At 45.0% G+C, this 13,889-nt stretch overlaps 2 protein-coding genes across 5 annotated transcripts in view; one reads left to right on the forward strand and one right to left on the reverse strand.

The window, feature by feature from the left end:
- Positions 1-2,382: 2,382 nt before the first annotated feature.
- FAM163B (family with sequence similarity 163 member B) lies at positions 2,383-3,730 on the forward strand. Its single transcript, XM_027869268.1, has 2 exons — positions 2,383-2,475; positions 2,859-3,730. Exons 1-2 carry the CDS (start codon positions 2,383-2,385, stop codon positions 3,249-3,251), a joined length of 486 nt encoding a protein of 161 aa, XP_027725069.1. The 3' UTR covers positions 3,252-3,730.
- A 6,318-nt stretch (positions 3,731-10,048) lies between these two features.
- Positions 10,049-13,889, reverse strand: part of ADAMTSL2 (ADAMTS like 2) — a 49,625-nt gene continuing 45,784 nt past the window's right edge. For all 4 annotated transcript variants that reach the window (XM_027869543.1, XM_027869541.1, XM_027869542.1 and 1 more), the window contains 2 exons: positions 11,988-12,132; positions 10,049-10,997 (listed from right to left, as the gene is read on the reverse strand). In XM_027869543.1, the coding sequence (XP_027725344.1) occupies positions 10,879-10,997; positions 11,988-12,132 (264 nt within the window). In that variant the 3' untranslated portion in view covers positions 10,049-10,878. The remainder of the gene's footprint in view (positions 10,998-11,987; positions 12,133-13,889) is intronic.

Below are 13,889 nucleotides of genomic sequence, written 5' to 3' on the forward strand. Positions count from 1 at the left end.
GATAGATAGATAGATAGATAGATAGATAGATAGATAGATAGATAGATAGATAGATAGATAGATACAGTGTTCCACACCCATGGGCCCCTACCTCGACAAAGAAAGGAGGGAGATACATTCACAAATCTCTCCATCAGAGCCAAGCTTGGTCATCATAATTCCCAAGCATTGAGGTTTTTTCTCTTTCTTTCTTTTTCTCTTTCTTTCAGCGTCCTCATGCTTTCCATGTACCCTGTAGTCATTATGAATGCTTTTTTCCTGACTATGCTACTTCAGTCTCATCAATTTCTATAGATCTTGCCATGATTCCCTGAATTCTTCACACTCACCATTTCTCATAGCATGGTAATTTTCCATTACTTTCACATATCACAACTTCCTTAGTCCTTCCTAAATCAAAGGGGAATCTACTTTTTCCCAGTTCTTTTTGCTACAAAAAGTGCTGCCTATAGGTATTTGGGGCTATATGGGACTTCTTTATCTGGGACTGCCATTTCCTGCTACCCACTGGCTAGCAAAGTCCTGAAGCCTGGACTCACATTCAGCAAAGAATTCAACAGTATTTATTAGGCACCTACAATGCGCTAAACCTGGTGCTGTCCTCTGGTAATCTAGAAATGAAAAACATCAATGCTACCAGCCTCATATTTCTATATAATTTTTTAAGGTTTACAAAAAGAGCTTTCCCTACAACCCCTTGAAGTTAATAGCATATACATATTATTATCATAACCATTTTACAGATCAAGAAACCAAGGTTCACAAAGAAGAAGTGACTTACCTGGGGTTGCACAACTGGTAGGCGTCTGATCCAGGATTAGAATCCAGGTCTCTTTTCAAATCCAGTACTCTTTCCATGTCAGTCCCAGCCTTCAAAGAGTTTATCAGTTAAGGGAAGGAGGGGAGAGTGTCATAGAGAAAAAGAAGAGGTCCAAACAAAAAGGTACAAATAGGAGCCTTGGAGAGCAAGAGAGATGGCTCTGTCATGACACCCAGATTCTGGCCTTGATTCTGTCATCTCCTAGTTGAATGACTTTGAGCAAATCGCCTAATTTCTCTGGGCCTCTTTAAATTGGGATTGATGATTCCTGCCCTCCCTCCCTCAAAAGGCTGTAGTGAAGATTGAATATGATAATGGGTATGGAAGTACTTTTAAGAGGGTAAAGAACAATATGAATCAGAGGTGAAATTAACCAGATTCCCCAATTTTACCCATTTTCAACCACAGATAATAGTCGATTGCCTTAGTGACTAGGTTCTAAATATTCTTTCACATGAATTCCCTCGCTTGTCCTCATCATTCCCTGTGATGTGGGAAGGCACAGATGATTTATTATCCCAGTTTCCCAGATTTGGAAATGAATGCACCAAGTGATTTTCCTGGATCCAAACATCCATCACACTCCCCTTTAAAAAACAAACATACAGACGCTTTAAATAAAATAAGCCTTTGGCCCCCAGTCAACCATTGGTTTACACCATCCTTCTCCAGATTTACCAAGACACAAGTCAGTCAGAGACATGTAAGAACTGAATCCCTGTGGGCTCCTGACCCTTTTCCCCAGTGCCCTCAAAATTTGTCCAGGCTGCTTGAAGGAAGAGTACTACCTAAGAGCTAGAGGAAACTAGGTGGCATAATGGAAGCCCTGAGTTCAAATCTAGCCTCAGACATTTACTTGCAGTGTGACCCTGAGCAAATCAGTTAACCTCTTTCTTCCTCAGTTTCCTCAACTGTAAAATGGGATTATGGCTCTACTTTCCAGGGTTGTTGTGAGGATCAAATGAGGTAATATTTGTAAGGCACTGAGCCACCTGGAACATAGTAGGTGATTAATAAATGTATATTTCCTTCCTTCCAAAGGAGAGCCTGAGGGGAGAAGGCATGGCCAAAGGAGAAGGGGTAGGATCCACTTTGCCTTTTGATGACTGGATCTATGTGAACTTCAACTCTTTTTTTCTTTTTAAAGCAGCCTAATGTAGTAGTCAGAATGATAGATTTGGAATCAGAAAACCTGGGTTCAAATGATGTGTTTACTAGCTGTGTGACCTTTGGCATGGAACTTCACCTTAGTTTCCTTTTCTGAAAAATAAGGGAATTGAAACTGTGAGCTTCTTTCAACTCCAAATCCTATGGCCCCCTTTAAAGTTACCCCCTTTCCTCCCTCACTGGCTGCCTTCTTGGGTGCCTGACTATTTAGGGCCCCCAAAGTCCTGACTGAGCTCTGGGCATTTTCCTTCTGACTTATAGACCCTTAGAGAGGCTCTGGTTAATATGCCTGTTCTCTGCTCCCCCTAACCCAGTCTTCCCCAGCTTAGTAACTTCTTTCTGTGCATTTCAAAGCTTGCTTGTGTCTTTCAGGCAGTTAATGGAGAAGCGGGCGAATGACAGCCGGGACCGTGGTCATCACAGGTGGAATATTAGCAACAGTTATTTTGCTCTGCATCATCGCAGTCCTATGTTACTGTAGGCTTCAGGTACAGTAATAATCTATGCTTCCTGAATTGGCTTGAATTGGATTAGATTGGGTGAAGCTATGTTCCCCAGCTCAGTTTACTCCTAGCTTCTGCAGAAGGGACCCCTATTGGAATCCAAAAAAGAAGCTGGGAAAGGGGAGGCCGGGCCTCAAAGACTGTACAAGACAGGCGGTCCCAGCCTGATGCCCAGCTTGGCCATTGTCTCACCACGTGAGTTTTCCCATCTGTAAAGTTAGTGATAAAAGAGGGAAGATGTTGGACTTTAAAATGGGCATGATAACACCTGCCAACCTCACTGGGATGTTGTGAGAGTCAGATATGATGAGGAATGTGAAAATACTTTTGTTAAAAACACTAAGTGTTATTTCTCCTTCTGCATCCAGTATTACTGTTGCAAGAAAGATGAGTCAGAAGAGGATGAGGAAGAGCCTGACTTTGCTGTCCACTCTCACGTCCCACCCCTCCACTCCAACCGAAACATCGTACTGACTAATGGGCCCTCACTCTATCCATCTTCCTCCTCATCTTTCAACCAGAAATCCCCCCAGTGCCACTCCGTCTGCCCCAGCTGCTCCCACTACGAACCACCGACGTTCTTCCTACAGGATCCTGAGGAAGTTCGAAATGGAGGGGAGCGCATCAACTATAAGAACATCAGTCAGGAAGACATAGAGCTGCCAGTGACCTTTGGCGGACTCCAGGCTCTCAACCCCAACCGCCTCTCTGCCATGCGGGAAGCCTTCTCCCGAAGCCGTAGCATCAGCACTGACGTCTGAGCCCCGTCCTAACCCCCTGCTCTGGCCCTGCAAAAGGAGAACTGGACTGGGAATTTGAGATCTGGGTTCTAGGCCCAGCTTTGCCACCAACTCACTATGTGACCACAGGCATGTCGTGGCCTCAGTTTCTTCACCTGCAAAAACAGAGGCTTTGACTAGATGGTATTTAAGGTTCCTTTCAGCTCCGTCATTCTCTGACTTGGGAGCCTTCAGTCCATCCTCTGGACATTGAAAAACAGGTTGGCCACTGGGGAATCCACTAGGGGGGCTGACTGAGAGAGCTTCTGAGATGATGGATGTATTTTGTTAGTTCACTGATCCAGCACCAGAACAAGTCATTCAGTCAATCAGCAAACTATTTCCTTAGCCGCTACTGTGTGTCCAGCTCTGCGTTAGGCACTGTAAAGGGCACACACACACACACACACAAATAGAAAACGCATTCCCTGCCCTCCAAAAGTTGACAGTCTAGTTGGGGACACAGGGCACATGACAATATAACTAACAGAAGCATGCAGGAGTTTCATACCCAATGAGGAGTACAAACCGTAGGAAGATAAGAGGAGAGAAAGGTCCCTGTGATATGGGGCAGTCAGACAGGAAAGGTCATCATTTCAGGATGAGCCTCAGAAACAAAAGTGATTAAATTCCAGCTAAGAGATGACAGTCATAGAGTGAGAGTAGCTGTGGGGATGGGGGAGGGAGAAACCCAAGAATTAAGGTAATTTAAGCCATTACCTCCATTTTATTAGAAATTTTGGTACCGGACTGTCTCTGGCTCCCAGAACTGTCCTGAATGTCATCACACTGGGTGGCTTGTCTCATATATCAAATGGCTGCCTGAGGTTTGAAGGACTTGGTACTGGCAATTAGAAATATATCCTCCTCCAGCCCCCAATGGGCATGAAGGTATTCCTCTTATCATTATTTTCCCATCTTCTTGGGACCCTAGCTCTCTTTGGATCCAAAGTAGTTTCTGGCCTTGTATGACAGCATCGGTGGAAAGGGAGCAGGATGCAGGAGGAAGGAGAGAATGAGGATAAGGATATTAAAACACCACCTAATTTGTAATCAATAATAATGATGAGTATGACTCTTGTCCTGCTCCCACGTACAGAGATACACACAAAAATAAAATAGTGCTTTAAAAAAAAATGACCCAAATTTGCCCAAAGGCTTCCTGAGTCAGGCATGCGCGCACACACACACACACACACACACACACACACACACACACACAAATACACACACCCAGGCCTCCTTGGGAAAAATGAGATGGGCTCTTGCTGGTTGACATAGCCGCCTCTCTGCTAGAACAGTCTTTGGAGTTTAAGTCATTGTCCCAGATGCCAGAAACCATTCTGGCCCATTCTCCTGCCTCCCACCCACCTTCCACATTGAACACTGATCTGCAGGCATAAACAACAGGATCTATTCCAAATTGTCTCTCAACAGATCCCCAATTCCAACAATTTCCTCCACAAGTATTTTTAACCTCAACACACACCAACACCAACATCCTCCATGTCTAGGGGAAGAAAGAAATCAGTTTTAATAACATCTAACATACTGATTAGAGAAATCCCCTAATCCTAATGATGGGCCAGTCACTTAACCTCCAATGAAAGCAGACATTTGTATAAGTCTCCAATCATTTTCTGTTTAGTAAAAGGCAATACTTACTCTTTGGTGGCATTTTGTTAAACTATATTTTAGAAAAGATACAGGAGACTAGACTCCCTGGAAAACCTATGTCCCCCGAGCTTCTCTCTGGATGCCCCCAGTTCTGTCTCTGGCTCAAGCCAATCTGTTGAGAGACAATTTCCTTTTCCCCTTCAAGACCATGCTGCCCAGGATTTGGGGAAGACAGTCTGCTCACAAGCAGAGAAGGCACTTCTCACTGAACTCTCGATTAAAACTTATACTTAGAAGACATGCTCTTCGCAAAGGGCAAGTTTTAAGAGTTGTGATTGGTTTATAAATATTGTGTGTACCGTGACAAGATATTTCCCTCTCTTTCCCAGAAGGCTTTTAATTCCACAGAAGAGGTTTCGAAGGACATGAAAGATTCACCATTTTTGGTATTCTTGATTTTCTTTCTTCTCCTCCTTCTGCCTTGGTCTATAGTACAGTCGATTTGCCCAGTTAATCCATCCCTGAAGGGGGCAAGTAATCAGTAAAGCTTTGGTGTGAGTGTCTTTGCTGGGGATGGTGTTCTTAGTGGTCTGATGTCATAACAGGAGCTCAAACCAAACTCTTACTTTGTACAGTTCTTATCTGAAGTTGGCTCTGTTGTATTTGACTTTGGGGGGGAGGGGGTTGGGGGGGGCAATTTCCTGTGGCTGTTGTCTTTCTATTTTCCTGTTTCCTTTTCCGATCTATACATAACTATAAAACATATATACATATATAGCTTTGAAATGAAACAAGAGACAGGCAGCTTAACTTCACAGAGGTGGACTGCTGAATGGGACTGACTCCTGGGTCCGCTGAAAAAAACAAAAGGAAATAAACTTTATCTTTGACATTACTATGGAGAAGAGGCTCTTTAATCTATCCCCACTTCCAGACCACTCTTTATAGTGGTTTAGGGAAGAGAGGTCATACCAGCCACCAATGACATTGTGCAGAAGTCTGACTTTAGGAGAAAGTATCTGGTGAGTGAGTCCAGGGCCATAGCCCAGACATATAATTGGTGTATAGTATGGTTTTGAAAATGAAAGGCTAAAAATCACAACTATTACAGTCATCTGACTCTGGGCAGGGGAGTGGCCGCCATAAAGCCCACCTGAAAACACCATGGAGTTCCCCACCTAGAATGAGCCTTAGAGCAGTGAAAGGAGCCGCACTTAGAGGACATGAGTGGAAGCAGGGCAGACATCACAGGTAGAATGGTGCCTGCAGAATAATCCAAAAGGATACCAAGTGTCCAGCACCAGAATAAAGGTGGCCCTGTTGCCTTTGTTCCTTTGAGTCTTAAAGAATCCCCCTTTAAACGCAAACATTCCTGGGCAGGGCATTCTTTGTTATTAGCTGGCACATTAATTATCTGTGAGCCTAGTAATAGTGATTAGCCAAACACAAATAAGAATCAAATATGGAGTGAGACACAGGAGGGAGGGGAAAGTCCCAAAGACAGATTTGTCTGACTTTTCAATTTGCTGAAAGCTGGTCCTGACTACATGAATGCAGGGGTCGAAGAAAAAAGCTTCAGGGGGACTAAAAGGAGGTGGGCATCTACTCAGGGATATGACCTCTGACACTAGTTGGGTGATCTTGGACACATCATTTAAGCTCTTTGGGCCTCAGTTTCTTCATCTGTAAAATGAAGAGGGCTCAGACTAGATCACCTCTAAGGTCTCTTCTGGCTCTAAAGCTGTGATCCTATGATTGGCCCTGTGAATGCCCTCTTTTTGTCACCCAGTCCTCATAAACTCTGAATACTGAAAGTACGTCAGCATCTTCCCACCTTAAGGGGACTTTCTCATTAAGGAACTCAAGGAAAAGGAGAAAGCCACCCTGGTGACCAAACTAGTTCATAGGAAATAGCACCAATTCTGGAATCAAAGGACTTGGGTTCAAATCCCACCCTTGCAATTTATTACCTATATGACTTTGGACAAGTCACTTAACCCCCATGGGTCTCAAGTGCCTCATCTCTAAAACGAGGGGATTGGAGTGGGTGATGGCTGAGGTCTTTCCCGACTCTAAATCCGTGATCCTATGAAGCAAATTGATACCGAAGAGCCACGGTGCTCAATAGGTAAAGATAGCAAGTTAGTGATAGTCTAGAGACATTGCTACGTCCAGGTGTATGTCACCACCAACGTGCTGCTTGACTCAGAGCAACCCTCTTTTCTTTCTGGACCTCTTTCCTCAGCTGTACCATGATGGGCTGGGGCTTGGTGGGCCCAGCTCTAAAGTGTGTGGAAAGGTAAGTGGAACGCCTGGTTTGGGAAAGGACGTGCCTCATGGAAGACAGACGTACTTGCTGAATGACCAGTCATACTACATCCCTCCACCCCCAGAAGCTGCAGACACGTGGTTGACAGCTCTGAAGCTCAATCAGCCCCACAGAGGGTTAAGTTCCCTATGAATTCAGTTATAGGGTAGGCAGGGAGTTCTCCCCACTACCCTCTGGAGGGACTGAGGAATCCTCATCTAAGCTGGGTTTCTCTGAAGTTTTGTCATACCTGCTAGGAGGCTTTGCTGCCTTCTAGGAAGAGAGGGAGAACGGGGGCCTAAGCCACTGGGTTTTTTTCTGAGGTGTACTTGTCAGGCTTGAAAAAGAGTTTCATCTTTGTCCCAGTTCCCTCTCTCTTCCCCTTTCTTATCCATCCATCCATCCTGCCCCCTCTCCTCTTCCTTCTCTCATTTTCTCTCCCTCTTTCCCTCTCTCTCCCCCTCCCTCTCTCCCCCTCTCTCTCTCTCTCCCCCTCTTTCCCTCTCCCCTCCACTCCTCCCAACACAGGCAGCTGATAGCATACGAGATAGAGTGATGAGCCTGGCATCCAGAAGACTTGAGTTCAGATGCCGGGGAACTCATGTAACCTCTTTGCCTTGGTTTCCCTCAGCTGTAAAATGAGGATAAGAATAGCATCTACTTCCTGGGGTTGTTGTAAGACTCATAGGAGATAATATTTGTAAAGAGTGCTTAGCCTGGCACATAGTTAAGTGCTGTATTCCCTTACCTTGCCCCCCGGAGCACAGCTGACAGTAACCGACCTAGAGAAGCTGCCGATCACCTTCAGCCCAGTGGTGTTGAGAAGCTCAGGTAGTACAACGGATGTAAACACTTTGCGAACGTTGTTCAGTTGTGTTCCACTCTTTGTGACCCCATTTGGGGTTTTCTTGGCAAAGATACTGCAGTGCTTTGCCATTTCCTTGTCCAGCTCATTTTACAGATGAAGGAACTGAGGTAAACAGGGTTAAGTGACCTGCCCAGGGTCACACAGCTAGGAAGCGTCTGAGGTTGGATTTGAACTCGTGAAAATGAGTCTTCCTGATTCCAGGCCTGGCACTCTATCCACTGTGTCACCAAGTGGCTGTTGGCAAACCTTAAAGTGTTATATAAATGCCAGTCCTCAGAATGACTATTAGCCTCCAATCTAGAGATGACTGCATTCCCTGAGCCTTCCATTACACTCCTGCTGAGCTCAAGCAATGTTTATGGAGCAATCCAGGAGGGTGCTGGTAAATGTTTCACCAACTGGGATCTTGGGGTGGGTGGGGAGGGATTTTAAATTTAATCTGCATTATTAACAAGTCTAGGCAATTAACAAAATAAATCAAACTCTTATTTGTAGTGTCCATTTCTGAGGTGTAAATGCTCACATTGAAAATTTAGCAATCATAAGCCACTCAGAGCTGGCTCTCCCTGCCTTTCTGACTGCTTAGGTTTGCCCTGCTCAGTCCTCTATATGCTGATCTTGCTTTTAACAACAAACAGAGAGGCAGAATGCCTTTGTGGATGAAGCATAGGATTGGATCCTAGCACATACCTTGCACATTGTCATTCAGTTGTGTCTGCCTCTTCACAACCCTATATGGGGTTTTCTTGGCAAAGATACTAGAGTTCTTTGCCATTTCCTTCTCCAGTGCATTAAGGCAAATAGAGGTTAAGTGACTTGGGTAGGGTCACACAGTTAGTAAGTGTCTGAATCTGGATTTGAACTCAGGTCTTCCTGACTCCAGGCCTAGCATTCTATCCACTGTATCATCTAGCTGCCTCTAATGCTTGTTGATTGATGGTGGGCTTGGAATCATGAAGACTCATTTCCATGAGTTCAAATCATGCTTCAGAGACTTACTAGCTGTGTGACTCTGGGCAAGTCACTTAACCCTGGTTGCCTCAGTTTCCATCATCTGTCAAATGAGCTGGAGAAGGAAATGGCAAATCACTCCATTGGCTTTGCCAAGAAAACCCCAAAACTGGGTCACTGAGAGTCAGACATGACTGAGAAATGACTGAACAACAACAGTCCCTGAGCCCCAGCTTTCACATCTGTACAACGCAGGGTGGGGCATACAAAAAGTCTGGAAAGTGTCTTCCAGCTCTGACATAGGATGTCTATCATAACACTGTACGTCTTAAGGTCCCTTCCAGCTCTGATATCCATTTTCTGAGGTTTTTTCCCAGTTCTGAACCTGTTCAAAGATCCCTCCTAGTTCTGACATTCCATGTTCTAAGCTCTAACACTTTCTATTCTCAAGTGCCTCCCAGCTCTGACATTTCATAATGTGTGTGTTTTTTTTTTTAAAGTTAACTGGTGCATAGCAAGCTCATGGGTATATTTACAAAACTGCCTTGGCCTGGTTGTCCTCAAGGCCTGGGACAGACTCTTCTGACCCTTTCAACAGGAGGTTTGTATGTTACTGCTGCTCCAATGAGGGCAAAAGTCCAGGGCTCTTCCTCAAAGCTTCCTGTGCTTCTTAGTAAAAAGCTAACATTTCTATAGCACTTACCATGTGCCAGGTACTACAGTAAGTACTTTACAATTATCATCTCATTTAATCTTCACAACAACCGTGGGAGGTACGTGCTATTATTATCCCCATTTTACAGTTGAGAAAACTTAGGCACAGTGCAGTTAAGTGACTTGTCCAGGGTCACACAACTAACTAGTTAGTGTTTTGCCAGGCCTGGCACGCTAACCACTGAGTCACCTGTCTTTCCCTCTCTCCTCCCAGGTTCCCTCACCCCACCCAAAGCATCCAATATCTAACATCTCAAGCAAGTGAAACCAGATGCCAATCATAAATACGACAACTTTATTAACATACACAGATGAGTACTGATTAATGAGTATAGGGATAAAATCCACTGTTTGTAAACAAATATATTAAGAAACAAATGCATCTTTTTGTGATATAAAGTGCAGGTACATTTCATTATATACACTTCTGTCAGCATTGATGATCTTTTATAAGGACTATGAGACTGACATTTGGTTATGAGATAAAATTTCTCTGAAAAGTATACACCTACTTTTACAGTCTTCTGTTCTCCTCTTCTGTAGTACCCCTCACCCTAGGGCCCAGAAAGAATCAGGGGATAAAAGAGTTTTGTTCCAAGGCAACTTCTAAAATCAACAGGATGGCCATCCCACTTTCCAATACGCTTTGGTTGCCAAACATGTTACTCTGATTCCCCCCTCCCTCTGGACTTTTGTAAGAGCAAACAAGAAGCCGGCATGAAGGCAGGAGAGCAAAGGCCAAGGGCTGGAGGAGAAACCCCCACAAAGATTTCAATCTAAAACAGAAACAAATATACAAGATCCTATGTACATCCTTCCATCTATCCAGACACTACCAACACACAGTAGTGCGGAATCATGGATTAGGGTTCCCAGCCTCGAAACCCAATGCAAGTGACCAGTGGATCTCTCTCCCGTGGATCGGGTGAGGGAGAAGAGGTTCGGCGGAGTGCGGTCAAAGTCCCTTCTCTATAAGCAGAGGACCAATGTTCATTTTTCACAGGCTTGTGCTCCCAGCTACAGGGAAGAGCTTCAATTAGAAGAAGGGGTGGGGAGATCCCCTTCCATGGGGCTACCCCCACCCCGGCCTTCAGTCTCTTAGTATGGCAGTCCAGGCAAGGGTGAAAGGGGATGTCTCTCCTTCAAGGAGCCTAGGAGTGGGTGGGTCTACAAGAGCGACAGCAGGCTTTGCTGTAGTACCAGTGGCTACAAAGGTTGACCTTGATGGCCAGAGCACAATTGGTCCCTGGCTGATCCTGGCAGCTGTCATCTAGAGAGAAAAAATAAAAGCAGGTAAGCATGGTGAGGCCAGAATGAAAGCCAGCAGGATCAGAGGGCAATGCCTACCCCTAGCCTCCCCTTCCTAGAATTTGGCTGACCTCCCTCTAACCCTCTCCATCTTCATGTGAGCTTGCTGTTTGCAAAGCTAGTGTGAAGCTCTGTCACTGATACCTAGAGGGAAGGCCATAGACAGGTAGGGAATATGCCACCCATTTCTTTGATTTCCCCTTAGTTAACTAGTCTAAAATTCCTGGAGCAATGGGTCCTCAAACCATAGTGTGGACCAAAACCTGAGCTCTAACGCCAGATCAGTCACAGGAACTTAGGCTTCTTCTGAGCCTTATCTTCCCATCTGTAAAATGGGGATATTCCTATTTAAGTACCCTCCTTTCCATTCCCCATGTGTCAACCATACTCAAAGGAAACACAAGTTACTTACTTGCTATAGGGAGGTTTGATTTGTGCAAAAGAAAGACATTGCAGAACTTTGAAATGGTACCAGATACAGCTTTTTTTTTGCGGGGGGGGATGCACTATCTGCTTTCACACTGGGGTAAATAGAGTGGTATGATTGGGGCCATTGGGATCATTTCTAACTGACAGTTAATCAGCAAGTATTTACAAAGGCCCTACTATGGATTCTATGGAAGACACTGCAGGGGATATAAAACAATTATGAGACACAGGCCTTGTCATCAACGAACTTTCAATCTGACTTGGAACAATTAGACAATTAGAGAAGTTAGTGCTAGGTTAAATGGGAGAAACTCTGTAAGACAGTGAAAAAAAACAAAATGGACAGAATGGAGGGGTCATTTAGCAGAATAGAATAGACTGGACAGACCATTGTCTTTGATGTTCCCCACTGAGCCTGCCAGACCAATCCCCAGGAGGCAGAGGGTCCCAGGGCTCTGACCACAATGGCTCTCTCCCCACCATGTCTCCAGCCTTGCCCCTCCCACATGTCAGCCCTTCTCACCTGGAGGTTCTGTAGGGCATGGCTGCAGGTCACAGGTCTGTTTGGCAACAGGTTTCACCAGTGGGTCACAGCCCCGAACAATGTCTGTCCCTTGATAGCATTTCACATCACGCATTCTCACACCTACTCCACAGGTTTTGGTGCACTAAAGAGAGCAGAGATGACTTTTCGTTAGGCAAAGCTCCTCCCACCTCAAGCCAAACAGAGCAGTTTGCTAGGCAAGACACATGTGCAGGTTAGCCTGCTCCAACCTAGCCAGCCTCTGAGATGGGAACTGAGACAGGGTACTTTGATAAACACTGGCCATATGACTTTAGATAAGACATAATCTCATAGGATGACAATTTCCTTTATCCAATGAGTCTTTAATATTCAATTTTATTTTGTTTTCAGGTCCACATTCTCTGTAATGCAAAACACATTACAAACATGTATAGTTGCATAAAACAAATTCCCCCATTGGCCATGTTTTAAAAAAAAAAGTATACCCTGAGCCCATCTTAGGAAGTGGATAGCGTGTTTCATCATGAATTCTCTGGTTCTGTGATTGGTCACTGTGTAGATCAGAATCCTTGATTCTTTCAGAGTTGTTTGTCTTTACAACATTGCTGTGATTGTAAAACCTGTTCTGGTTCCGCTAACTTTACTCTGCATCAGTTCCTACAAGTCTTCCCAGGTTTTTCTGAACTATCCCCTTCATCATTTCTTACAGCACAATAATATTCCATCACATTTGTATATCCTAACTTTTTCAGGCCTTCTCCAATTGATGGGCCCCTCCTCAGTTTCCACTTCTCTGACACCACAAAAAGAGTTTCTATAACTAGAATGGGTTTCTTAATCTCTTTCCTCCTTTTCACAGGGCTCTTGCGAGAATTTAACGAAATAAAGGATATGCAAATTCTAAAGCACAATACAAATTACTACATATTGTGTTTGAGTAGAGATGGGGGAGCTGGAATTTTTTTCCCATTCCAATAAAAGTCTTGTTTTGTTTTCCAATTAAATCAATCCTTCCCCAGAGCTCCCTGTGCAGATGTTGCCCTTGGAAAACCCCACTTCACGGTACAGAGCAGTGAAGACGTCTGCTGACCCTGCCTCACTCCCTGCCAAGATCTCACAGACAGCAGACACAGCCCCCCCTCTTTCTGGGCTCTTTCCTGCCCCAGTACAGGCGACCCCACATTACACAGCCAAGTCTGAGGCCTCCAAGCTGTTTATCTGGTGCAAGTCCTGATTAGGGCTTGGTTGGGAGAGCCTTGCAGGACATACACAGCCAACTTGGCATCCTTAGCCAAAGACACTATAATCAGCCTCTGGTGATCACTCTGAAGGAGTCTCAGGGGGCAGCCTGGCCTTCTTAGGCCAAATGTAAGACATCTTACTCCATTTAGCTCCTTGTTCTCAATTGCCCCTAGTGGCCCAGCTGTGTCTCTGGGCTACAGGAAATTGAGGTGTTGTGCTTTGGGAGTGCAGAAGGCCTACACCAGTCCACTGGACCATGGTTCAGGGAGGTAGCTACTAGTTCTAAAGGCCAAAATTGTCCAAAGTCCCCCATCATCTCCGAGGCAGAGAAGTAGGTGCTGCTCCACCTTCTCTCCCTCAGGCTGTCCTCCACAGTCATCCCACTGACTTCATTTCACCTGATTAAGTCCATAGGGTAGAAATGGGTTTGTTCCCAAGCCCTGAGAATGGCCTTGGGACAGCTTTAGTTGTATCTCTCCCTCCTCCCTCCTCTTTAACCCCAAGCTCTGAACCAGAGAGAGATGGCACTGGGAGGAGATGGTGGGGGACAGGAACAGCAAAGAAAACATTGGTGTTCTCCCAGGCCAATCCAGAGGAAAGAAGGGGAAAGGGTCCTATTGGATCCTATACAGAGTAGAGGAAAGGTCATCAGAATTG

Source organism: Vombatus ursinus, unplaced genomic scaffold (genome assembly GCF_900497805.2).
Source record: "Vombatus ursinus unplaced genomic scaffold, bare-nosed wombat genome assembly UNPS02014793.1, whole genome shotgun sequence".
Classification (NCBI taxonomy): domain Eukaryota; kingdom Metazoa; phylum Chordata; class Mammalia; order Diprotodontia; family Vombatidae; genus Vombatus; species Vombatus ursinus.

Coding starts and splice junctions, on each gene's coding strand:
- FAM163B (XM_027869268.1), top strand. CDS start 2,383: ATGACAGCCGGGACCGTGGTCATCACAGGTGGAATATTAGCAACAGTT. Junction 2,476..2,858: donor TATGTTACTGTAGGCTTCAG/GTACAGTAATAA, acceptor TTCTGCATCCAG/TATTACTGTTGCAAGAAAGA.